A 26,896-nucleotide genomic window follows, 5' to 3' on the forward strand; every position below is an offset into this window, starting at 1 on the left:
TGGCCCCAGATGTTAACTAAAAGAGGACAGATGTAAGGCTCAGTTGTTTCGTCACAATCCCTTAAGCATGGATAGTCAGCAAAGGGACTACACCTGAGAATTATAAACAGCTGGACTTCTGGTGGGCAGACTATCCCCCGCCCCGAGCTCTGGCTGCCTCAGCCTCAGCTCTGGAACCCTGACTGCTTGGATGCCCCTCAGCTCTGGAACCCTGACTGTCTGGAACCCTGATCCAGAACCCAACATCCTTCCAGGGCCTCAGGGGCATTGCTACCGCCCCCCTCCCTCTCAAGCTGACCCCGAGTCCAGCAGTCACCACCAGGGGCGTCAGAGCGCGCGCATGCGCCCAGCTTGGAGCCGCGCCGATCTCGCGCCGGCACCTGGCAGCCAATCGCAGGTCTCCACTGGACGCGCGCGGGTGGAGGCGTGCGCGTCGGCGGCGCCGGGGGCCTGAGGAGGCGTAGTCCCCGCCGGCTTTTCCCCGGGAGCGCCTCCGGGGCCGGTGCGTGGCCGGCAGCTCGGGAACAGCAGCTGATCCGGACCGGTAAGGACGGGGGCGTGGCGCGGCTTCAGCGTTCCCTGAAGGGAGACTTGAGGGATTTCCTGGCGAGCCGCAGCCCTGCGTGTCGCGACCCCGCTCCTGGCGGTGCTCTGCCGGAGCGGCCTTTGCGATGCAGCCGCTTTCTGTGGGGAGTGCAAGGCAGAAGCAGGTCCCACGATCCCCTCACGCACACCCCCTTCCCTAATCTCAGCAGGCGCCACTTTCACATCAGCCTTCACTCCCTCACGCAGACGTCCCCACCCCCGGGCTGGGCCCGGGCCTCCGGGAGAAGGGGCCTTTCCTGGCTCCCAGTGCGCTCCCCTCCCCCATCGCCCCCGCGGGGTTTCTTTTGGCGCTCAGTGTATTTAAAAATGAAAACTGCTTTGTAACCCCAGGCCCTCCCCCATTCTGGAGACCTGTAGGCCCAGACCCCTTAAGGCATTTGAATGTATTGGCCTCTTTCCCTGACCGCAGCGTCTCGTCTTATTTACTGCGTGGCCGCCGGGTCTCTTAATGCCGCCCCTGGGACCCTAATGGAGTCCCTCCCGTGAGAGCCAGGACCTGGGGTGATTTGAAGGCTTTTGATTTGGGCAGTTGGCGGGTGGGATGTTTCCTTTGCTAAGGTGGGGGAGATTGGAGGAACAGATCTGGGAGAAAGGAGTTCAGTTCACTTTTCTGGTTAAGTGTGAGATGATTGATAAACACCCAAATGGCAATGTCAGGTAGGCAGTGGGATCGCAAATATTCTCGTAACATGTAAGTAACTAACGCTTCTCTCTGGTTACCTCAAGGATGTGACCTTCTGCCTGGAATAGCTCAAGTTCTTAAAAGTTGCGTTGTAAACCTGAGGTAAGAAGAGAGAAGTCTGCCTAATAAGGACCAAAGTTGTATCTTTTTTCCTTCAGTTTCGCTCTCTTGCCCGTTCCTGTGCTAAAACATAGCTGTTTAGTGTTTAATATTTTACTAAGGGAATCTGAATGTGTGTGATTAGTTCAGGTCAATTGATGTAGGTAATTCGGGAACCCTCTAAATTGCTTTCTTGAGAAAGGAGAGGGTGATAGTGGCTTTCTTTTACCAGATCTTTTGAAAAAGAAAGTAAGAGCATCATGGATGTTAAGTTATATAAAGCTGACTTCTTTTATCATACCCCCTTTCTCAACAGCTGTATTTCATGAGGTAATTGCCTCAGGAAACTTTCAGAGTTGTCCATATTTGCTATCTCCTGTTCTCATTCTTCTTTAAACCCACTGTTGTCGAGGTCACCAGTGAATTCCATTTTGCTTAATCCATGACAGGACAGGGGAGGCCATCTGAAGTCATTGCATGCCAGTAGGTGAGATTATAGGTGAATTCTGTGGCCAGCAATTTGTAATTACAGCTCAGTGAGACCCATTGTATTAGTTATCTATTGCCGTGTAACAAATTGTCTCAAAACTTAGTCGTTTAAAAAAATTTTTATTACCTCATAGTTTTTGAAGGTCTGGAATCCAAGAGTGGCTTAGCTGGCTGGTTCTGGCTCAGGGTCTCTCATGAGGTTTCACTCAAACTTTTGGCTGGATTGTCAGTCTGTGCGAGATTGACTTGGGTTGGATCATCTGCCTCTAAGCTCACTCACTGGGCTGTTGGCAAGAGGCCTCAGTTCCTCACTCTGTGGGCCTCTCCGTGGGGCTGTTCATGTCATAGTAGCTGGCTTACTTCAGAGCAAATGATTCAAGAGACCTTGTACCCAAGGTGAAGGGCAGTCTTTATGACTTAATTTCTGAAGTGGCATACCATCACTTTTTGCTGTATGTGCTTGATCCCACAGACCAACCCTGTTACAATATGGGAGAGGGCTACATCTATGTGAATTCCAGGAAATGGGATTCATTTAGGTCGGTCTTGGAGGATGGCTACCACAGCCATTTATCCACCATTTAACCCTTTTCCATAAGATCTCAAAGCATTGTCCTGTTACTCTGGGTGAGTAATTTGACTTCTTGCTAAGGCCAAAGCCTCTACATGTGCACTTTTTTAATTTAAGGATATTATTCTAGCAAGACTTCTCTTTGTCTAGGGTTAAGTGTTCTGTCTCTCCAGATCATTAACATAGCAAACATACTGATTGTACTGTAACCTCACCTTAAAGATCTCGTTTTTGATGCCACATCTCCCATCTGCTTGTTTTATTTTGTATTTGCTTGTCCTTACAGGAAAATTTCTCTAGAGTTGTCCATATTTGCTAACTCCTGTTCTCATTCTTCTTTAAACCCACTGTTGTGGAGGTCACCAGTGAATTCCATTTTGCTTATTAATCCATTGGTCAGTTTTAGTTGATTTTCTTGATTTTATTTGATCTATTGGCAGCATATATTATAGGTGTTCCTTTTCTCCTCCCCTTTGGATTCTGGGATGCTTATCTTTCTTGATTCTCCTCCCACCGGAATGGCTGTGAATAATTGTTTCTTTTTAATTTCCTTTACCAGCTCCTTCTCATCTCCATGACCTCTAATCAATGGAATGAGCCAGAGCTTAGATCTCAGACCTCTTTCCCTGAGTGATCTCATCCAGTCTTGTGTTTTAAATAATGCTGCATACCGAAGACTTCAAAATTTAAGTACCTACCTCAGAACTTTCCTTGAGCTCTGATCTCGTAGATTTACCTGCTCAGCATTACCTCTTATGTGTTGGAGTGCAGTGGCACGATCTCAGTTTGCTGCAGTCTCTGTCTCCGAGTTCAAGCAATTCTCCTGCCTCAGCCTCCCGAGTAGCTGGGACTACAGGCACGTGCCAGCACGCCTGGCTAAGTTTTACATTTTTAGTAGAGATAGGATTTCACCGTGTTGGCCATACTGGTCTCGAACTCCTGACCTCAGTTGATCTGCTCGCCTCGGCCTCCCAAAGTGTTGGGATTACAGGCGTGAGCCACCGCACCTGGCCAAAGCTGAAGAATTTAGAATGGCCTACATGATCTTGGTTTTCCTTTACCACAATCAGCTCATTTTTTATCTCATTTCTAACTTGTCACCCTTTTCATTGGCCCACCTATGTTAGCCTGTTGATCATTCCTTGCATGTGTTAAATGCTCTGGTCTGAGAGCCTTTGTGTTTGCTGTTCCCTTTGCTGGAGTATTCTTCCACAGGTAGCCATATTCATGTTATATGAATATCAACCTGCTTCCATTTCCTACTTTATTTTTCTCCGTAGTGTTCATATAACCATCTTACTTTTGTTAAAAACAATTATTTTCTGACTACCCCTTCTGGAATGTCAGCTTCCTAAAGTGAAGGACTTTGGATCACTGCTGTGTCCCCAGACCAATACATGGCACCTTGTTGGCCCACCAAACTTTTATTGAATGAATGGTCTTAAATACCTCTCAAATACTTGATGCTTCCCCTCCTCCTTTTCTCTCTAGTCATGAGATGATCAGAACTGTGCAGATTCTTGATCATTCCTGTATAATTTCTCTCTTAGTTTTTTGTGGACTGGGATATGTTTTAATTCTACTGATGCAATACATTTTGTAGCTGTAGTTCCGCCAAAATAGCAAACATCAGAACATCAAATGTGTATGTTTGGTCTTATATGATGGTCTTTCTGTAGAGTAACAATTTCTCCCTAATTTCTTAACATCCCTCCCACCAGCTCAGTTCTAATGCAGCAATATTACCTTAGGGTCAAGTTGATATGTGAAAGGAGAATAGTGACTTTCACCTTTTGGCTTTTAACACTTAATGTGGGCACAAGGGTTTTTTTTTTTTTTTTAAGACGGAGTCTTGCTGTGTCGCCCAGGCTGGAGTGCAGTGGCACGATCTCAGCTCACTGCACTGCACCTCCCAGGTTCAAGGGATTCTCCTGCCTCAGCCTCCTGAGTAACTGGGATTACAGGCGTGCGCCACCATGCTCAGCTAATTTTTTGTATTTTTAGTAGAGATGAGGTTTCACCATGTTGGTCAGGCTGGTCTCGTGAGCCACCTGCCTCGGCCTCCCAAACTGCTGGCCTCGTGAGCCACCTGCCTCGGCCTCCCAAAGTGCTGGGATTACAGGCGTGAGCCACCATGCCCGGCCTGGCACAAACTATTTTAATCTTATTCTTTGTTAGCTTCTTATACCTGTAAACTGCAAGTGTATGTGGGTCCATTCCTTGTTCTTTCCCTTCAGTGTATAAATTAGTCATTTGGATAATACTGAATAATACAATTCTGAAAGTTGAGCTTAAGCATTAGTGTTGTATAAGTTTGAAACAAAATGTGAATGCTCTGCAGAAGTCTTAACTGGGGTTTTTTCCCTGGGAACTTCCCAATCGCAGAGATCCAAGTTACATAGGGAGTGGTGATAGGACCTATCTGGCCTGCATAGAATATGCTCTCACAGCTTCTCACAATCTCTAGATTCCTTATAACTAGGTTGACTATGTAATTCGTCATTTAAACTGAAGGACTTATTAAAGATTGAAGAGTGGCACAATCTGTAATTACACAGAGATAGAAGTTTAAACTGCAACTGTCTTGGTCATACCAGCATATTTGGTAATCCTACATATAATTTATTTGGTCTTCCAAGTCCTTGGTATTGGAGAAGTGTTCACTCTGCAAGGAGATATAACTATTCCATCTTTGGGAATGTATGACTCCCACTACAATTTATAAATTGACCACCTGATACTAGTTTAATTCTTTTTGTTGGCTAGATTAGCTTGCATTGTTCGATTATGCTTGTTACCAATTGAGTCTGCTTAATGGTGCTTTGAAAATTTAGCAGCAGTTGTTGGGAGATGGAGGGTTATACCAGCCTGTTGCTAGGCATTTTTTTTCTTTGAAATATAAATCGTATGCCATAAAATTAACCCTTTGGCATGTGAAATTGAATGGTTTTTAGTATTATATACTTATAAAATTGTACAACCATCAGCAGTATCTAATTCCAAGACATTTCATCAACTCTAAAGAAACCTTGTATCCATTAGCAGTCACTCCCTATATTACTTTTCTGTGGCTGCTATAACAAATTATCACAAACTTGGTGACATAAAATAACAAAAATTTATTCTCCCTTAGTTCGGGAGGTCAGAAGTCTAAAATAAGTTTCACAAGACCTAAATCAAGATGTTGGCAGGGCTGTGCTCCCCTGGGAAACTCTAGGGGAGTATTCATTCTTTGCATCTTCTAGTTTGTGGATGTGACATTCCTTGGCTCGTGACCATGCCACTCTAATCTTTGCTTCTGTCTTCACCTTTTCCTAGAGTATGTGTGAAATCTCCCATTGCTTCTCTTACAAGGACATTTGTGATGGCATTTAGGGCCCACCTGTATAGTCCAGGATAATTTTCCCATCTACAAAGATCCTTTTTCCAAATAAGGTAACATTTACAGGTTTAAGGGATTAGGACCTGATATTCTGGGGGCCATTTTTCAAACCTGCTGTATTGCTTTCATTCCTCTTTTCATGGAGCCCGTGGCAGCTGCTACTTTATTTCTGTCTGTATGAATTTGCCTTATTCTGGACATTTTGTATAAGTAAAATAATAAAATATGTGACCTTTTGTGTCTGGCGTTATTCACTTAGTGTATTTTCAAGGTACACTGTATTGTATGCCTGTTTGTACTTCATTTCTTTTTATGGCTGAATAGTATTTCATTGTACAGATATACCACAGTTTGTTTATTCATTCATCAATTAATTTTTTTTTTTTTTTTTTTGAGACGGAGTCTCGCTCTGTAGCCCAGGCTGGAGTGCAGTGGCCGGATCTCAGCTCACTGCAAGCTCCGCCTCCCGGGTTCACGCCATTCTCCGGCCTCAGCCTCCCGAGTAGCTGGGACTACAGGCGCTGCCACCTCGCCCGGCTATTTTTTGTATTTCTTAGTAGAGACGGGGTTTCACCGTGTTAGCCAGGATGGTCTCGATTTCCTGACCTCGTGATCCGCCCATCTCGGCCTCCCAAAGTGCTGGGATTACAGGCTTGAGCCACCGCGCCCGGCCTCATTCATCAATTAATTTACATTTGGTTGTTTGCACTTTGTAGCAGCATTATTGCTCTATGTCAGCTAGCTTATGTATATGTTATATTTTCAGTTCTCTTAGGTATATACCTAGGAGTGATACTGTTGGGTCATATGGTAACTCTATATTTAAATTTTGAGCAATTGCCAAAGTTTTCCAGAGTACCAGGGTATATTGCCACCAGCAGTATATGAGGGTTCAGATATCTGCACATCCTCTGCAACACTTGAGATTGTTTTAGGCTATAACTAACCTAGTGGATGTGAAGTAATAGCTCATTGTGATTTTGATTTGCATTTCCTTAATGACTAATTATGTTGAGCAGCATTTCGTGTGCTGCTTGGCCATTTGTGTGTCTTCTTTGGAGAAGTGTTCAAATCCTATTCCCTTTTTTTATTGTTTGTTTTTGAGACAGGGTCTCCCTCTGTTGCCCAGGCTGCAGTACAGTGACACAGTTATGGCCCACTGCAACGTCGACCTCCCAGGCTCCAGTGATCCTCCCATCTCAGCTGCCACCGTGCCTCATTCCGCTCCCCAGTAGCTTCGACTGCAGGCTTGTGCCACCATGCCCAGCTAAATTAAAACATTTTTTTTTTCTTGAGACAGTTTTACTCTGGCATCAAGGTTGTAGTGCAGTGATGTGATCACAGCTTACTGCAGCCTCCACCTTCTAGGCCCAAGCAATCCTTCCACCTCAGCCTCCTGGGTAGCTGGGACCACAGGCATACTCTCTCATGCCTGGCTTATTTTTAAATTTTTTGTAGAGTTAGGTCTCACTATGTTGTACAGGCTGGTCTGGAGCTCCTGGGCTAAGTCCTCCTGCCTCAGCCTCCCAAAATACTGGGATTACAGGTATGAGCCACTGTGCCTGTGTTTTTAAATTTTTTTGTAGAGAAGGAGTCTCACTACATTGCTTGGACTGCTCTTGAACTCTTGGGCTCAAGTGATCCTCCCATCTCAGCCTTCCAAAGTGTTGGGCTTACAGGCGTGAGCCACCATGTCCAGCCTTTTTTTTTTTTTTTAAAACAGAGTCTCACTTTGTCACCCATGCTGGAGTGCAGTGGCTTGATCTCGTCTCACTGTAACCTCTGCCTCCTGGGTTCAAGTGATTCTCTTGCCTCAGCCTCCTGAGTAGCTGTGATTACAGGCATGTGCCACCATGCCGGCTCATTTTTGTATTTTTAGTAGAGACAGGGTTTTGCCATGTTGGCCAGGCTGGTCTCAAACTCCTGACTGTAAGTGATTCTCCCACCTCGGCCTTCCAGAATGCTGGGATTATAGGCGTGAGCCACCGTGCCTGATTGGGACCTGTTTTTAAAATGAATTGTTTTATTGTGGTAAAAACGCATCAATTACCACCTTAACCATTTTTAAATTAATAGTTCAGTAGTTTCAAGTGTATTTGCATTGATGTGAAACAGATCTCTAGAACTGAAACAATGCCCATTAAACAACAGACTCACCCTTTTCCTCTGCCCCTAGCCCTTGGTAACCATTACTCTACCTTCTGTGTTTTTTTTTTTTCCCTTATTTTTTTGAGACAGAGTCTTGGTGTGTTACCCAGGCTGGAGTACAGTGGTGCAGTCTCCACTCACTGCAACTTCTGCCTCCTGGATTCAGGGGATTCTTCTGCCTCAGCTTCCTGAATAGCTGGGACTATGGGTGTGTGCCACCACGCTCAGCTAATTTATTTTTTTGAAACAGAGTTTCTCTCGTCGCCTCGGCTGGAGTGCAGTGGCATGATCTCAGCTCACTGCAACCTCTGCCTCCCGAGTTCAAGCGATTCTCCTGCCTCAGCCTCCCAAGTAGCTGGGTTTACAGGTGCCTGTCACCACATGTGGCTAATTTTTGTATTTTTAGTCGAGACAGGGTTTCACCATGTTGGCCAAGCTGAGCTCGAACTCCTGACCTCAGGTGATCTGCCCACCTCAGCCTCCCAAAGTGCTGGGATTACAGGTGTGAGCCACTGCTCCCTGCCTCTACTTTCTGTTTCTGTGAATTTGACTATTTTAGTTATCTCATATAGGTGGAATCATGCAAATACAAAGGTATTTGTCTTTTATGACTGGTTTATTTTATTTGGCATAATATCCTCAAGGTTCAAACATGTAGCATGTGACAGGATTTTCTTCCTTTTTAAGGTTGAATGATATATGATATATTTTGTTTATTCATTTTTGGGTAGACATTTGGGTTGCTTCCACCCCTTGGCTGTTTTAATAGTGCTTCTGTGAACGTGGGTGTGCCAATATCTCTTCGAGACCCTGCTTTCAATTCTTTTAGATGTATACCCAGGAGTAAGATTGCTAGAACATATAGTACTGTTCTTACTTTCATGAGGAACTTCTGTACCGTTTTCCATAGTAGTTATACCATTTTACAATCCAGTAACCATGCATGAGGATTCTAATTTTTTTCCACAATGTTTGTTTTTAATAGTAGTCATCCTAGTAGGTGTGAGGTGGTATCTCATGGTGGTTTTAATGTGCATTTCTTTTATGATTAATGACACTGAACATATTTCCTGGGTCTTTTGTATATCATCTTTGGAGAAATGTCTATTCATGTTCTTTGCCCTTTTAAAAAATTGAGTTATTTCTATTCGTCATCTCCATTATAGTTTTACTTCTTCCTTTCCAATCTGAATGCTTTTTGCTTCATTTTCTTGCCTAATTACCTTGGTTGTAGAACCTCCAGTATAGTGTTGAAGTGGTGAAAGTGCACATCTGTCTTGTTCCTGATCTTAGGGGCAGGGGAACTTTCAGTCTCACCATTAAGTATGATACTATAATAGCTGTGAGTCTCATCCAGATGCCTTTGTGTGGTGGAGAAAGTTCCCTTCTATTCCTAGTTGTTTTGTTGTTTCAAATCATAGAAGGATGTTAGCTTTTGTCAAGTGTTTTTTCTGCAGACAGATGTGGTTTTTGTCCTTTATTAAAATGGTATAGGCCAGTGAGCCGAGATCGCGCCACTGCACTCCAGCCTGGGTGACAGAGCCAGACTCCGTCTCAAAAAAAAAAAAAAAAAAAAATGGTATAGGCTGGGCATGGTGGCTCACGCCTGTAATCCCAGCACTTTGGGAGGCCTAGGCAGGCGGATCACCTGAAGTTGAGAGTTCGAGAACAGCCTGACCAACATGGAGAAACCCTATCTGTACTAAAAATGCAGACAAATTAGCTGTGCGTGGTGACGCATGCCTGTAATCCCAGCTACTTGGGAGGCTGAGGCAGGAGAATCACTTGAACCCGGGAGGAGGAGGTTGTGGTCAGCTGAGATCGTACTATTGCACTCTAGCCTGGGCAACAAGAATGAAACTCTGACTCAAAAAAAAAAAAAAATTAAAGTTAAAAAAAATAAAATAAAATGATAATAGTGTTGGTTGATTTTCATAGAATGAGCCATCCTTGTATTTTTTAAATAAATCCCACTTGGTCATTGTATGTAATTGTTATATATGTTAGATTTTGTGTGCTAACATTTTGTTGAGGATTTTTGCCTCTATAAGGGATATTGGCCTGTAGTTTTTTTAATATGATTTCTTGGTTTGATTTTGGTATAAGAGTAATAACTAGCCTCATAGATGTGCAAAGTTTTCTCTCCTCTTCTAATTTTTGGAAGAGTTTATGAAGGATTGGTGTTAATTCTTTTTAAAACGTTAAGAATTTACTAGCATAGCTATCTGATTTGGGGCTTTTATTTGGGGTAGTTTCTTGATTACTAATTCTATCGCTTGTTTTGGATCCATTCATATTTTGTTTGTTCTTGAGTCCGTTCATTAGCTCGTGTCTTTCTAGGAATTTGTTTCATCTAGGTTATCTAATTTTTTGACAGACAATTTTTCATAGTATTCCTTTATAATTATCTTTACTTCTGTGTGGTTGGTAGTAATGGCCCCTCTTTATTTTTAAAAAACAATTAATTGAAGTGAAAATCACATAACATAAAATCAGTTATTTTAAAGTAAACAATTTAGTGACATTTAGTGCATTTGTAATATTGTACGTGTGCTGCCTCTATCTAGTTCTGATACATTTCCATCATTCCAAAGTAAAACCCCTTTACCCATTAAGCAGTTTCTCACCATTTTCCCTTTCCTATCTTTTGGCAACCACAAATCTTTGTTTAATATCTATGGATTTATCTATTTCTGATATTTCCTGTAAATGAAATCATACAGTATATGAGCTTTTGTGCCTGACTTCTTTCACATGGTATGTTTTCAGGGTTTACCATGTTGTAGCATGTATCAGTATGTCATTTCTTTTATGGCTGAATAAACATTCTGTTTTATGTACATACCATGATTTGTTTATCCATTCGTCCATTGATGGACATTTAGGTTGCTTCTACCTTTTGGTTATTATGAATTGCTGCTTATAAACATGTATACATGTACTTGAGTACCCTTGTTTCTTTGAGTGTATATTTAGAAGTAGATTTCTGGGACCATAAATCTATGTTTAACATTTTGAGGAACTGCCAAACCATTTTGTAATAAAATCTTTTGATTTTTACAAGCTTTTGTTAATTTCCAGGATCTGAAAAATGTGATTTTTGTAGTTTTTGCTAGTGTTCTCTTTGCTTTTATGAAGGAGCAGCTATTTGTAGGTCCTTATTCCTCCATTCCCCTTAATTCACCCTGTTGACTTTGTTACGCATTTTTTTAGTTGTCTTTTTTGTGGTCTTCCACAACCCCTTTTTAAATCATTCTTCAAGCCCTTTAAAAACTCAGCTTTAGTGAAGAAACTTTACTCTGAACTATCAGACCACTTTTAGTTTGAACTGCCACCCTGTCAAATCTCCTTTGTAGACTCTTCTGACCAAGATTCTGCTCACAGGAGGAAGGGAAAGAAACGGGGAAAAATGACTGATTTTCTCTGTTGTTTAAGAGTAGATCCCAGGCTGGGCATGGTGGCTTATGCCTATAATTCCAGCACTTTGGGAGGCTAAGGCGGGTGGATCACCTGAGTTTAGGAGTTCAAGAGCAGCCTGACCAATATGGTGAAACCCTGTCTCTACTAAAAATACAAAAATTAGATGAACGTGGTAGCATGTGCCTGTAGTCCCAGCTACTTGGGAAGCCAAGATAGTAGAATTGCTTGAACCCAGGAGATGGAGGTTGCAGTGAGCCAAGATCACGCCACTGCACTCCAGCCTGGGTGACAGAGCGAGACTCCCGTCTCAAAAAAAAAAAAAAAAAAAAAGTAGATCCCATGCATAACTCTAACTGGCGTAGGGAGGTTAGACATGCAAATACATATCAGATCTAATGGGTTTGTCCTCAAAAATCAATTCTCACCTCCCATGATGGGAGAAGCCAGTAGGAGGGCTTCAATTCCAAAGAAAGCTGAGAGGTAAGTGGATGATAACCCACCTTCCAGATTATTTCTATGCATTCAAACAATGGCCCTTCTAGTAGATCATTGTTTTTTCTTTGTTTTTTTCAGACGAAATCTTGCTCTGTCACCCAGGCTGGAGTGCAGTGGCACAATTTCGTTCCACTGCAATCTCTGCCTCCCAGATTCAAGCAGTTCTCCTGCTGAGTAGCTGGGATTACAGGCACGTTCCACCATGCCTGGCTAATTTTTGTGTTTTTAGTAGAGATGGGGTTTCACTGTGTTGGCCAGGCTAGTGTCAAACTCCTGAACTCATGATCCGCCTGCTTCCCAAAGTGCTGGGATTATAGGTGTGAGCCACAGTGCCCAGCTCTAGCAAATCATTGTTATAACCACACGCAAGTTTTTAACCACACACATACTCTTCTGAGGAAAGGCTTCCCCAAACTGTTGGTCCTTATGATGAGGTCTGGCCATACACATTTTTCTTCTGAACCCCAGGATTGTGGGACTGTCACATTTCCTCTAAGGGTACACTTTAGGAGCGCCCAGACTTGAAAATTGGCTGTTTCCCATGTTTGAACATTTTCCACTTTTTCCTTCTGATTTCTAACTACTTCTAGATAACATTTTTCCGTTAATGAATATTTGAGTGCTTATTGTGTGCCAGGCACTGCTTTAGGCACTTGAGAGAAATCAGTGAACACAACAGACAAAAATGAACAACAACAACAAAAACAAAACAAACTACTCCAACAGAAGGATCTAACAGTCCAATAGAGAAAGAAAGATGGTAAGTATAATAAAAATGCAAATTCTCTGGTGAAATGGAAGATGATGTTATAGAACTAGGAAAAAAATAATAGAGCAGGATTAGAAGTTGAGGAGGTATAAGAGAATTGTAATTTTACGTAGTGTGGTTAGAGTAAGTCTCATGGAGAAGGTAAATTTGGACATGAACTTGAAGGGGATAAAATGTCCCTGTGTTAGCCATGGGGACATAAGTGTTGGGCAGAGACTCTGAAGGAATAGCAAGGTAGCCAGTGTGGCTGGTTTAAAGTGAATGAAGATTAGAATAGTGGGAAAAAAGGTCAGAAAGGTAGCAAGAGTGGAAATAGTAGAAAGGATCTGTAAATTCTTCATTTTTCTCTCAGTCTAGTCTGTGGAAATTGTCATGTCTTTTGATAAGGAACGACCTTGATTTAATAGTTACTCCCCTCCTAGACTCTCAGGCTAGTTTGTTTTTTTGTTTTTGTTTTTTTTTTGTTTTTTTTTTTTTTGAGATGGAGTATTGCTCTTGTTGCCCAGACTGGAGTGCAATGGCATGGTCTTGTGCACAGTCTTGGCTCACTGCAACCTCTGCCTCCTGGATTCAATTGATTCTCTTGCCTCAGCCTACCAAGTAGCTGAAATTATAGGCGCCCACCACCACGCCCGGCGAATTTTTGTATTTTTAGTAGAGGTGGAGTTTTACTATGTTGGCCAGGCTGGTCTCGAACTTCTGACCTCAGGTTATCCGCCCACCTCGGCCTCCCAAAGTGCTGGGATTACAGGCGTGAGCCACTGTGCCTGGCCTTTTTTTTCTTTTTCTTTTTCTTTTAAGATGGAGTCTCGCTGTGTCACGCAGGATGGAATGCAGTGGCGCAATCTCAACTCACTGTAACCTCGCCCGAGATGCTTGTGCCTGAGCCTCCTGAGTAGCTGGGACTATATGTGTGCGCCACCATGCCTGGTTAATTTTTTGTATTGTTTTTAGAGATGGGGTTTCACCATGTTGTCCAAGCTGATCTCGAACTCCTGACCTCAAGTGATCCACCCACCTCGGCCTCCCAAAGTGTTGGGATTACAGGCATGAGCCACTGCGCCTGGCCTCTCAGGCTAGTTTCAACCCTATTTTACACTCCTCTACCATCCTCAGCTTATTTTTGAAAAAGTATTTATTAAAAAACATTTATGAAAAAGTTATTTGTGTTTTATTTAGTTGGCCTGGATGGAATACAAATGTTGCTGTAGTGTTAAGGATACTGTAAAACTCCCATTTACTGCAAGGATCTGTGTTTAATGAGCATTCAATTCTAAGACAGCAAGTGTGTAGAGTTATTGGTGGGGTTGGGGGACAAGAGTACTGTAGATGGAGAGTGAGGGAGGTGGGGCAGGAGTTTGAGAAAGCAGCAGTGGGGTGAAGAAAGTGATAGGCAAGGGAAGATAGTAGGGATAGGTACCACAGGAGTCCTGGTGGCCTGAAATCTAATCACAAAGGTTACTCAAGTGGGACTGATGCCTGAAAAAAACTTGTGTGTGGTTATAACAGTGATCTACTAGAAGGGCCATTGTTTGAATGCACAGAAATAATCTGGAAGGTGGGTTATCATCCACCGATCTCTCAGCTTTCTTTGGAATTGAAGCCCTCCTATTGGCTTCTGCCATCATGGGGGTGTGAATTGACTTTTGAGGACAAACCCGTTAGATCTGATATATCTTTGCATGTCTAACCTCCCTACCGCAGTATCTCAAGATTCTGGTAAATTGGAACATAAGCATTTATGCATCCATTGGTGGACATTTGTAGAGAAGGGTCTCTGGACATCTAGAGGAGAAGAAAACTCTCATTGTCTAATGCTACTCTTGTTCTTAATGAACTTGTTCATTAACTTATTAGCTTTGTTCCTGATTCTTGCTCTATTCCTCTTTCTCATCTTGAATGATGGTTGGATGGCGGGTTAATCAGTATGGACAACAGCCAAAAATCTAACCAAGAGCAGCTGGTTAGGAAGCCCAGCAGTGTTATTAGAACCCAGTTTAAGTTTTTCTTCTTTGTTTGATGGTTTATTAACAATAGGAATTCATTTCTCACATTTTTAGGCTGGGAAGTTCAAGATCGCGATGCTGGACAATTTGGTTCCTTAGTGAAGGCTCTTTTCCTGGCTGGTGGGTGACAGCCTTCTTGCTGTGTTCTCACATGACAGAGAGAGGAACCAAGGTCTGTGGTGTCTGCTCTTATAAGGGCGCCAATCACATCATGAGGGCCCTGTCCTCATGAATATCCTCATTACATCTTAACCTGATTATTACCCAAAAGCCCCTTCTCTAAATACCATCACATTGGGGGTTATAGCTTCAGTATACACATTTGGGGGTGGGGGGAACACAGTTCAGCCATTGTATAATCCAAATTATGTATACCTGAAATATTCTCTAGAATTGGAGGAATCATTTAACGCTTAGGAATAGAACACTGATATAATTACAGTTGTGTTTTAAGATCCATCTAGTGGTGGTGTGTTATATAATTTGAAGGACAGAGAAAAGAGAACAATTTAGGGACTAGTACAGGTGTACAAAAATGCAGTAACCAATGGACCTAAACCTAGAAGCTGGGTCCTGGGCTGGGGGCCATTAATAGGAATGGACATAAAAGGTAGAATGAGCAATGCTCTAAAAGTTATTTAAAATGGCTTATAAGGTACTTTGACATTTTTCTGGGAGGTAGAGGAGGTTTGAACAGGTTTAAAAAACAGACAGTGAAAAAATGAATCCAATGAGACACTTTAATTCTTAAAGACTAAGCAGTTAACAGCAATAGCATCAGATATAGCTGTGCACTAAGTCAGTTTTAGCAGAAAGAGCACAAAACCAGACTTCAGGAATTAGGCATGTCAGTACTAACTCTGTCTACAAACCCTCCATATAACTAGAGTAAATCATAAATGTTTTGGTGCTTTAAAAATTAATCTTCAGACTGGCTGGGCACTGTGGCTCAGGCCTGTAATGCCAGCACTTTGGGAGGTCGAGGCGGGCGAATCATGAGGTCAGGAGATGAAGACCATCCTGACCAACATGGTGAACCCCGTCTCTACTAAAAATACAAAAATTAGCTGGGCGTGTTAGCGCACCTGTAATCCCAGCTACTCAGGAGGCTGAGGCAGAAGAATAGCTTGAACCTGGGAAGGAGAGGTTGCAGTGAGCTGAGATCGTGCCACTGCACGTTAGCCTGGGCTAAAACTGGTCTAATAACAGCAAAACGTAGGCACTAGAAACAAACCAAGGTTCATAACTCACCAATTTCTAAAAACATATCAAGATTCACTGTATCCCAATGTGGGCCCTTCAAATCAGCATAATCCAAAGCATAAAAATTAAACTGACATCTAATATATGCCATGCACACTGTTTTAATTTTAATGAGGATATCAGTATCTAATTTTGGAACACAGACAATATTTATTCCTATAAATATGTGTATCACCTTGGAAATGAATTTTAATAGGAATACAATATTAAGCATAATACAAATTATGTATTCTTTTTCCCAGGTTCAAGCTATTCTACTGCCTCAGCCTCCTGAGTAGCTGGGATTACAGGTGCGCCAACACGCCCAGCTAATTTTTATATTTTTAGTAGAGACGGGGTTCACCATGTTGGTCAGGATGGTCTTCATCTCCTGACCTCATGATTCGCCCGCCTCAGCCTCCCAAAGTGCTGGCATTACAGGCCTGAGCCACCATGCCCGGCCAATCTGAAGATTAATTTTTAAAGCGCCAAAACGTTTATGATTTACTATAGTTATATGGAGGGTTTGTAGACAGAGTTAGTACTGACATGCCTAATTCCTGAAGTCTGGTTTTGTGCTCTTTCTGCTAAAACTGACTTAGTGCACAGCTATATCTGATGCTATTGCTGTTAACTGCTTAGTCTTTAAGAATTAAAGTGTCTCATTGGATTCATTTTTTCACTCTCTATTTTTTAATAGACCTAGTAATGAGGCTTAACTGATTTTGTGGGTCATTGGTTAATTTAAAAAAAATGAGGCTGGGCGCAGCTCGGGCTTCTAATCCATGGCTCATGCTTGTAATCCCAGCACTTTGGGAGGCTGAGGCTGGTGAATCACAAGGTCAGGAGTTCGAGATCAGCCTGGCCAACACAGTGAAACCCCTTCTCTACTAAAAATACAAAAATTAGCTGGGTGTGGTGGCATGTGCCTGTAATCCCAGCTACCCTGGAGGCTGAGGCAAGAGACTTGCTTGAATCTGGGAGGCAGAGGTGAGCTGAGATTATGCCACTGCACTCCAGCCTGGGTGGCAGAACTAGACTCCATCTCAAAAAAAAAAAAAAAATGAAATGGAAAATTTTAGAATTCAGCCTGTGTAGTAAAGGTAGTTATTATTTATGTGTGTGTGCTTGCTTTAAGTCCTTTATCGGCCTACAGAATTTCCAACGGATAAAGTTCTTAGAGTAAATTTATAGAAAATGTGGAATTAATGGAGCATAATCTTCTTTAAAAATAAAGGATCTTATGAAGGAGAGTGCTGTTTATTGATTCATTTAACAAATTCTGTATTTGTTGAGCACCTGTCCTGTGTCAGACCCTGTTCTTTGTGCTGAGTATACAACAGTCAACAGAAGATACAATACCTGTCCTTTGAGTTTTGTGTTCCACTGGATGGACATTAGAAAATAATCAAGATAAATAGGATTGTAATATGTTAAATGGTGATAGGGCTTTGGGGATGAAAGAAAAGGGAAAAGAGATTAGGAATGTTGGTTAGAGGTTGGTTGGAATATTTGAGAACCTCACTGAGAGATACTTGGAATAGAGCTCTAAGGGCAGTGAGGAGCTAGCCATGCAGTTACTCAAATGATCATTCATATTGGAGGGAACAAGGGCCTTGAGCAAGGAAAAGAGCTTAGTATGTTCAAGAAATAGCAGGGAGGGCCAGGTGCAGTTGTTCATGCCTATAATCCTAGCACTTTGGGAGGCCAAAGCACACAGATCACTTGAGAGAAGGAATTCGAGACCAGCCTGGTCAACATGGTGAAACCCCATCTCTACTGAAAATACAAAAATTAGCTGGATGTGGTGATGCGCGCCTGTAGTCCCAGCTACTCAGGAGACTGAGGCAGGAGACTCTCTTGAACCTGGAAGGTAGAGGTTGCAGTGAGCTGAGTTATATCTCTGGGCGACAGAGCGGGACTCTATCTCAAAAAAATAAAATTTAATTCAAAAAATTAAAATAAAAAATAAATAGCAAGGCGGTTAGTGTGGCTAGAGTGAAGTAAATTGGGGAGAGTAGTATGAGATAACTGCAGGAGCAGTGTGTGGGGTTGGTAGTGTGGTCTTCTAGGCATTGGTAATACTTGGTCTTTTACTCTCAGTTAATCAGAAAGCCATTGGAGGGTTTTGAGCTGAACAATGATACAGTCTGACTTTGTTTAACACAATCAATCTGCTTGCTATGTGGAGAAGAGACTGAGGTGGATTGAGGGAGGAAGCACTGTTGTGTTTAAGTTCAGTGGGTAAGTCAGGACTGGAGGGAAAAACTTAGGAGGCATTAGTGAATGGATTATAATTAAGGCCATGAGTTGGGATGAGATTATCTGCCTGGCACTTGACATTGTGCTATGCTGTTTGTTGGCTATGTGTAGGTACTCTAACTATAAATTTAATACCTCTTTTCTGTACTAATGTTTATGGGATTACTATATATGAATCAATTGAGATATGTACATTTAATGTAATTTTCTTCCAATTCCACTACAAATCAAGCTGCCATTGAATAGGTGGTGCTTTTAAAAAACCAGCTGTTACTATAAGTCTAAGAAATAGAATTTTTGCCTTTAAGATAGCAAAATACATTTAAAAGTAAAAAACTTGATAAAGCGGATGCAGCTGGTGTGTGGCAGACTAAGGATTCCAGCTTATTCTTCAGCTCCAAAGTCCATGTTTCTAAACACTGCACAGTGATGCCCTGGTAAAAATGTGTGTCCTTTTCCATACAATTTTGTCTAGTGATTAGTTGCTGGAAGATTTTTCTTTTTTTTTTTTTAATGGAAGAGAGCATAATCAGTACAGCAAAGTTATGGTTCTGGATTCATAGGAACCTGATCTTTTATCATAGGTTTTAAGCTGTTATTTATCCTCTTTCAGTCTCAGTGTCCTTATCTGTAAAATAGTGATGTTTATAAAAACAATGTTTTGGAGGAGAATTAAATAAGGTAATGCATTTTCCTGTACTTACTGATGTATGTTTGTACTTAGGTGGCAGTTTATATAAAGGAAGCATTGGGACTTGTGGCCACACTGTTCAAGAATAAAAAGCATTAGAAAATGGAACAATCATGTGAGGAAGACAAAGAGCCTGAACCACAGAAGAACATAAAAGAAACCAAACAAGTAGATGACGAAGACGCTGAGCTCATCTTTGTTGGTGTGGAACATGTAAATGAAGATGCTGAGCTAATCTTTGTTGGGGTGACTTCAAATTCAAAACCAGTCGTTTCAAACATTTTGAACAGAGTCACCCCGGGTTCATGGTCAAGGAGAAAAAAGTATGGTCACCTTAGAAAAGATACTGCTGACAAATTGCAGCCTACAAGTCATGAGACCCTTACATCAGAAGCAGTGACCGACCTGCCAGCTTCCCATCTTGAATCGAGATCAACAGATAGTCCTATTATTATTGAGCCTTTGTCTAAACCTGATTATAAAAATAGTTCACCACAAGTTGTGCCTAATAACTCTTCAGAATTACCTTCTCCTTTGATTACATTCACAGGTTCATTGCATCAGCCAGTAAGTGCAGCACTTTCAGTAGGAGGTATAAATGAAAGTCCTCATATATCAAAGCGACTTTCCACTTTCGAAGTAAACAGCATAAATGCCAAAAGGGCTAAACTCAGGGATGGAATTATGGAAGGATATTCTTCAGCTTCGTCCCCTTCAGATACCTTTCATACAATGAATTCTCAGCAAAGTACGCCCTCAAACAATGTTCATACCTCATTAAGCCATGTTCAGAATGGAGCACCTTTTCCAGCAGCTTTTCCAAAGGACAATATCCATTTCAAGCCTATAAATACAAATCTTGATAGGGAAAATGAATTGACAAAAACAGACATTTTGAGTCTAACAAGTCAAAACAAGACCTTTGATCCCAAGAAAGAAAATCCCATTGTGTTACTTAGTGACTTTTACTATGGACAGCATAAAGGAGATGGGCAGCCAGAACAGAAGACTCACACCACCTTCAAATGCCTCAGTTGCGTGAAAGTTCTAAAAAATGTTAAGTTTATGAATCACGTGAAGCATCATTTGGAATTTGAGAAGCAAAAGAACGACAGCTGGGAAAACCACACCACCTGCCAGCACTGCCACCGGCAGTTTCCCACTCCCTTCCAGCTACAGTGTCACATTGAAAATGTCCACACTGCCCAGGAGCCCTCTGCTGTCTGTAAGATCTGTGAATTGTCATTTGAAACAGATCAGGTTCTCTTACAACACATGAAGGACCATCATAAGCCTGGCGAAATGCCCTATGTGTGCCAGGTTTGCCATTACAGATCGTCAGTCTTTGCTGATGTAGAAACACATTTTAGAACGTGCCATGAAAACACAAAGAATTTGCTTTGTCCCTTTTGTCTCAAAATTTTCAAAACAGCAACACCATACATGTGTCATTATAGGGGCCACTGGGGAAAGAGTACACACCAGTGTTCCAAGTGCCGGCTACAGTTTTTAACTTTCAAGGAGAAAATGGAGCACAAGACCCAGTGTCATCAAATGTTTAAGAAGCCTAAGCAACTAGAAGGATTACCTCCTGAAACAAAAGTTACTATTCAAGTGTCACTAGAACCTCTTCAGCCAGGATCAGTAGAAGTAGCATCCATAACTGTGAGCACATCTGACTCCGAACCATCACTCCCCAGGTCTAAAAGCAAAATTTCAAAAAAGTCCCATTAATTCTAGTTTCAGTAAATCTAAAGCAAGTATTTCAAACCAAATTTAAAAACCTCATAAAAACAAAAAATACCAACCATACATTATTCAGTAGCACCAAAAATAGTGAAACTAGTGGATTATATATGACTTTTTAAACAAAATTTAGGATATAATTTGATCTGAATTTTGAGGTGTTATTTTAAAACATCTGGTTTTCATGTTAACTGTATCTGGCTTACATAAAAGGTGTTTGTGTGTGTGTGTATGTGAGAGAAAAAGGTATTAATTTATTTTTTTAATTTTAATTTTTTTTTTTTTTTTTTACTTTAGAGACAGGGTCTCACTTACCCAGGCTGGAGTGCGGTGGCATGATCCTAGCTCACTGCAGCCTTGAACTCCCGGGCTGAAGCATTCCTTGGCCTCAGCCTTTGGAGAGTAGCTAGGACTACAGGCGCAGCCACCACACCCAGCTAATTTTTTATTTTAATTTTTTTTGTGGCGATGGAGTCTTGTTATGTTGCCCAGGCTGGTCTTGAACTCCTGACCTTAGGGGAGCTTCCTGCCTCAGCCTCCCCAAGTGCTGGGATGTGTGAGCCACTGCCTCTGGCACCTATTTATTATTTTGGTATTTCATGTTACTCCTAAGCTTGAAAAAGCTCTTTTTTCTATATACAGAATTCGTAGAATTTTTGAAATACTTAGTTTTCTTTTCAGCTTTTTCCATGCATTCAAGATTTCATGGTTAACTCTAGTCAGACTGGAATGGCTTTGTTATGCCCTGGCCCACTTGCTGTGGAATTCCCAGAAGTGCCTCTGCTGTGCTGACATAAAATAACCTGAAAAGATTCTGAAAAGCCAGGATGTGGAATTGAAAGAGAAGCTGCTGCATGAGCAGAGACCAAGAAGGTGGAAGTTAGTTGAGGGAGAGCAGTGGCTCTTTGTTCTAATTGAAGGATAGGCACACATTCATTCTGGTCTTGGGGCCAGGTCAAAAGGAACACTGCTTCAGAGTATCTTTACCTAACCCAGAAACATCCAAGGAAGCCAAACCATTCAAAGTAAAGTGCTTTTGTTTGGTGAGGGGCCCCTGTAGACATCAAAGAGCTGCCATGTATCATTGGTTTGAGATGAAATAGCAATACAATTAATAATAGAATGATGCCTGGTGCTATCTGACTTCCCATTCTGTGATCTAAAGGTGAAATTGATTCATTCTCTCTCCTCTCCCTTCTGGCTAGCCGTTAGTGGAGAATGAACTGGCCATATTCCTCTGAGCCACAGCAGTAAAGCAAGTTAAGTTTCCCAAGGGGAAGAAGCCCTGATATCTATAATTTGAACTGTACTGGACCCATAGTTTTAACTGAAAAGGGCCAAACAAGTGGTGTCTGTCCATTTCCTGGACTGGGCTAAATTTAGTTTTCCCACTGTTGAGCTGGAATGAGGACTGTCCAAGAACAGTAGGTACAGTGGACAAAAATAGCCCAGGGTGACTGACTAAATTTAAACCCATAATGGCTTTATATTTTTCTGTGCATATATATCTTACCCTAATTGAACATGTGAAGCTTACAACTTTTATGTCTTGCCTTGGACATGAATGTATTGCAGCTTACAGTTCTTCTGTTTTATGTATGGTTTCCCAGTTTATTGACACTAATGCTGTTTGGGTCTTACTTGATACATACCAGTGTGCAAGAAATGTCTCCCTAATTCAGTAAGTGTTAAGACTTAATGTCCTTCATCTGATCTGTCCTATCTAATCTGTACTATGGGTGAACCTTTTTCGCTTGCTCTCCCCAGGGACTGTTTCACAGTATTCTGGAGTACTTTTTGAGTATTGGTTCCTGAACATCAGCAGCCTTGGGTGCCTCTGTGGACTCCGGAGTTGTCTCCTTGGTTGTGTTCTGGTGCCATCCTTTGTACCTCCACCCCCGACTAAGGTGCCCAGCAACCTGTCTTCACCAGTCATGGAATCTGCCATATTGGCTATAGACATAGGTCTGGAGAAGTCTTTCCATTTTTCCTTGATTTCTTTTTAAAGGTATATTATCTCTCCCCACTCCTTTTTTCCCTCCTCAATCTAGTTAAATTTCCTAAGCTTTCACAAAAGTCTGCGAAGAGATAATTAAGAGCTTAGCATCCCTCTTAGAACTAGAATAGAAGGCAGTACAGATAACAAATAAGTTGTGAGTATATTATCTATATTTTGCAACATTTTCTGACTGTAGCTCCCATTGTATTTATTTGTCTGACACTCACTTGATTGATTTGCACCTTGAACACTTTACTAGGTCTTTTCAGTTACTTTGCTTGGGTTAAGACACTTTGCTAAAATTTCAGCCTGAATCCTTTCTTTAGTTGACGAAAGGGTATGTGTGTGCAAGTGGGTGTGTTTGTGCCAGTTTTTCTTGTCTCAGGTAGATACTCCTACTGTGTATAAATAGATCTACAGACTTTTCATACTTACCTCCCGTATTCTGTTTCTGTGGTAAAAATATGAAATATTTTAGTTGTATGTTGAGTGATTGGTTGGTATTATCAACACTGTTGTTTGCTGTTTCATTAAAGCATGCTCTTAAGGAGTACATATGGTCATTAATTGCCAACTATAGATTCCAGTGATCTGGCCCCTGCCTACCTCCTTACTCTCTTTCATTCTATGTCATGCTTCTCCACTCTTTTCCCCAATGATGCACTATTTTGACACACTGGCCTTGCTATTCCTTAAGCAAATCACATTCTTCCCAATCCAAAGACTTTGCACATGCTATTGTCTTTCTTAGAATGCCCTTCCCCTAGGCCTGCATGGCTTGCTACCTCACTTAATTGTTTGACACTTCCTTTGGTTCATTGAGCTTCAAGGCTCTTAAAATGCCACTGACAATGAGATCTCCCTGTAAAAAAAAAAAAAACTTTTACTTTTCCTCTTAAAGGCACTTTACTCTCTCCCTACTCTTTTCTTCCCTCTTCAGTGTATTTAAATTTCCTGAGTTTTCATAAAAAAGCTGAAAAACGATCATCATCAAGGGCTTTGCTTCTGTCTTAGAGTTGAGCTAGCTCGAGTCAATTTCTGTGCCTGCAACCAAATGAAAATTAATATAGTGAGTTCTTTCAGGAGCTTTCTCTGTTTTTTTATTGATACCTCTATATATTTTTAAGGCAATGTCACTTTGTTTTGTTTACAAATATATTGAATATGTCAAGATTACTATTTTGTTATTACCCTTTGTGAATTTCCTTGTCTATTTTGCTCGCTTGTTCTTTCAGATGAAATTTATTATTTTATTAATGTTGCCAAAAATTATAAGTAAAATATCAATTATAGTAATAAAATGTTTTGTGAAAAAATGCTGTTGCTGTATTGTTGCTGTATTGTCTTTGCACCGTAAGTAAAATGGGATGTTTTAGTTTGTTTTGTTTTTTGAGACAGAGTCTTGCTCTGTGGCCCAGGCTGGAGTATAGTGGCACGATCCCAGCTTCCTGCAACATCCACCCCGAGTTCAAGTGATTCTTCTGAGCAGCTAGTACTACAGGCGTGTGCCACCACACCCAGCTAATTTTTGTACTTTTTGTAGAGATGAGGTTTCATCACGTTGGCCAGGCTGGTCTCGAACTCCTGGCCTCAAGTGATCTGCCCACCTTCATTTCCCAAAGTGAGCCACTACGCCTGGCCTATTTTTAGTTTTTAATTTTCATTTAGTACCACTGTATAATCTTTGCCTTTTTGCCACTTGTGTTCATTTTTAGCCTTATTGCTGCAGCCAGAACTTCTAAACAATATTTAAGATGGAGTTAATGGGCTTTCTTGTTCTTGGCTTTAATGAGAAATGGTTTGCCCTTAAAGGTAATAAGTATATGCTTAAATAATTTCTATTTCCATCTTGGGGGCCAGGCGTGGTGGCGCATGCCTGTAATCCCAGCACTGTGGGAGGCCGAGGCAGGTGGATCACCTGAGGTCAGGAGTTCGTGACCAGCCTAACATGGTGAAACCCTGTCTCTACAAATACAAAAAAATTAGCCGGGCATGGTGGCACATGCCTGTTATCCGAGCTGCTTGGGAGGTTGAGACATAATCGCTTGTACCTGGGAGGCAGAGGTTGCATCCAGCCTGGGAAACGAGTGAAGCTCTGTCTCAAAAAAAAAAAAAAACAGGCCGGGCGCGGTGGCTCAAGCCTGTAATCCCAGCACTTTGGGAGGCCGAGGCGGGCGGATCACAAGGTCAGGAGATCGAGACCACAGTGAAACCCCGTCTCTACTAAATACAAAAAAAATTAGCCGGGCGCGGTGGCGGGCGCCTGTAGTCCCAGCTACTCAGGAGGCTGAGGCAGGAGAATGGCGGGAACCCGGGAGGCGGAGCTTGCAGTGAGCCGAGATCGCGCCACTGCACTCCAGCCTGGGCAACAGCGTGAGACTCCGTCTCAAAACAAACAAACAAACAAACAAAAAAACAACTTTCTATTTCCATTTTTTAGACTCTTTAAAGATAATTTAGCTTTATAATTTACAACATCTATTAAGACAGTCATTTTCTTTACTAACCCAAGTTTTTACTTGGTTGCACTTACAGCTTTCTTGTTAGAAACTTTCCTTTCCTGAAGCAAAAGTAGTTCAATTTGGGGTAGGATATTGTTTTAACTACTCAGAATCCCACTTCCTTTCTCATTTCTAATATTACAGTGTGTTTCCTCTTCCTCTCATTGATTCATCCTGGTTTTATCAATGTTTCTGATTTACTTTTTCCAAGAAGCAACCCCCCATTTGCTTTAGTTTTGTTTTCTCTATGTTTTTATTCATTGTATGTCGTTCACTTTCTTTAGCATTGTTGTTTTTTTGTGAGGTTTTTTTTTTGGTAGAGACAGGGTCCTGCTATGTTGCCCAGGCTGGTCTGGAACTCCTGGGTCCTGCTATGTTGCCCAGGCTGGTCTGGAACTCCTGGGCTTAAAATAGTCCTCTTTCCCTGGCCTCCCAAAGTGTTGGGATTGCAAATGTGCGCCACTATGCCTGACCAATTCTTTTTTCTTTAATAAAGGATTCAAACCAGCTGGGCATGGTGGCTCATGCCTGTAATCCCAGCACTTTGGGAGGCCAAGGTGGGTGGATCATATGTGGTCAAGAGTTCGAGACCAGCCTGGCCAAGATGGTGAAAACCCGTCTCTACTAAAAATACAAAAATTAGCCAGGTGTAGTGGCGAGCGCCTGTAATCCCAGCTACTCGGGAGGCTGAGGCAGGAGAATCACTTGAACCCAGGAGGTAGAGGTTCCAGTGAACCGAGATCGCGCCATTGCACTCTATCCAGCCTGGGCAACAAGAGTGAAACTGCGTCTCAAAAAAAAAAAAAAACAAAAACAAAAAAACAAAAAACAAAAACAAGATGCGCACCTGTAGTCTGACCAGCTACTTGAGAGGATAGGGTGGGAGGGCTTGAGTCCAGGAGGTCAAGGCTGCAATGAGTTATGATTGTACCACTAGGTGACAAGAGACGCTACCTCAGAAAAAACCAAAACTACTTGAAAACCAAAGAGAATTTATTAAATGTATGCCCACTACAAACAGTATTCAGTTATCAAAAGTAATGATTATAGGAGCTATTGCAGTACAGAATTTTATTTGGCTATAATGCAAAATAAAGGAACATACAAAGTTACATGTACTTTGCAATTGTAATTATTCATGATAACATCTATAGAAAAGAATGATAAATTCTAAATACAATTGAGTTTACTTAATCCCATAGTGATTTTTATTCTTTCAGATGCTGGCCAGGTACGGTGGCTCACACCTGTAATCTCAACACTTTCCATTACTTTGTTGCAGTAGCTCACATAACTTGAGGAAACACGTTTACCGGTTTATTATAAAGGATATTACAAAAGATACAGATGAAGAAACACACAGGGCAATGTGTGTGGGAAGGGGCATGGAGCTTCCATGGATTCCAAAGTGTTCTTCAGCTAACTGGAAGCTCCCTGAACCCAGTCTTCCTGGGTTTTTATGGAAGCTTCATGACTTAAGCATTCTCTCCCGTTAGAGTATAGGGCAGGATTCTCTCTTGGGAGGGTCTTAGAACCTATAATCAGAAAGATTAGAGTCCTGCCTGGGGGCAGGTAAAAGGATGGCAGAAGGTCAGAAGCCTGCCTCTGAGGCCTAACACACGTGAAACATTATAACAAAAGACTTTAATCAAGGCTATGGAGTTATTAACTGTGTATATTAATGACACCACAGGGAGGCCAAGGCAGGTGGGTCATTTGAAGTCAGAAGTTTGAGAACAGCCTGGCCAACATGGTGAAACCCCATCTCTACTAAAATACAAAAGTTAG

The 26,896-nt window shown here is 41.8% G+C and overlaps 1 protein-coding gene across 4 annotated transcripts; it reads left to right on the forward strand.

Annotated features, from left to right (window-relative positions):
• The first annotated feature begins 416 nt into the window (after positions 1-416).
• Positions 417-23,471, forward strand: ZNF280B (zinc finger protein 280B). 4 transcript variants are annotated; one of them, XM_050746160.1, is made up of 3 exons: positions 417-544; positions 1,333-1,390; positions 18,896-23,471. In XM_050746160.1, the coding sequence occupies exon 3, from the start codon at positions 18,965-18,967 to the stop codon at positions 20,594-20,596; it is 1,632 nt and encodes a 543-aa protein (XP_050602117.1). In that variant the 5' UTR covers positions 417-544; positions 1,333-1,390; positions 18,896-18,964; the 3' UTR covers positions 20,597-23,471. The 4 variants fall into 4 exon arrangements, with proteins under 4 accessions (XP_050602117.1, XP_050602114.1, XP_050602116.1 ...); XM_050746159.1 differs by lacking the exons at positions 417-544; positions 1,333-1,390 and adding exons at positions 2,070-2,503; positions 14,722-14,839; XM_050746157.1 differs by lacking the exon at positions 1,333-1,390.
• The last annotated feature ends 3,425 nt before the right edge of the window (positions 23,472-26,896 follow it).

The sequence above is a fragment of the Macaca thibetana genome, chromosome 10, assembly GCF_024542745.1.
Source record: "Macaca thibetana thibetana isolate TM-01 chromosome 10, ASM2454274v1, whole genome shotgun sequence".
Classification (NCBI taxonomy): domain Eukaryota; kingdom Metazoa; phylum Chordata; class Mammalia; order Primates; family Cercopithecidae; genus Macaca; species Macaca thibetana.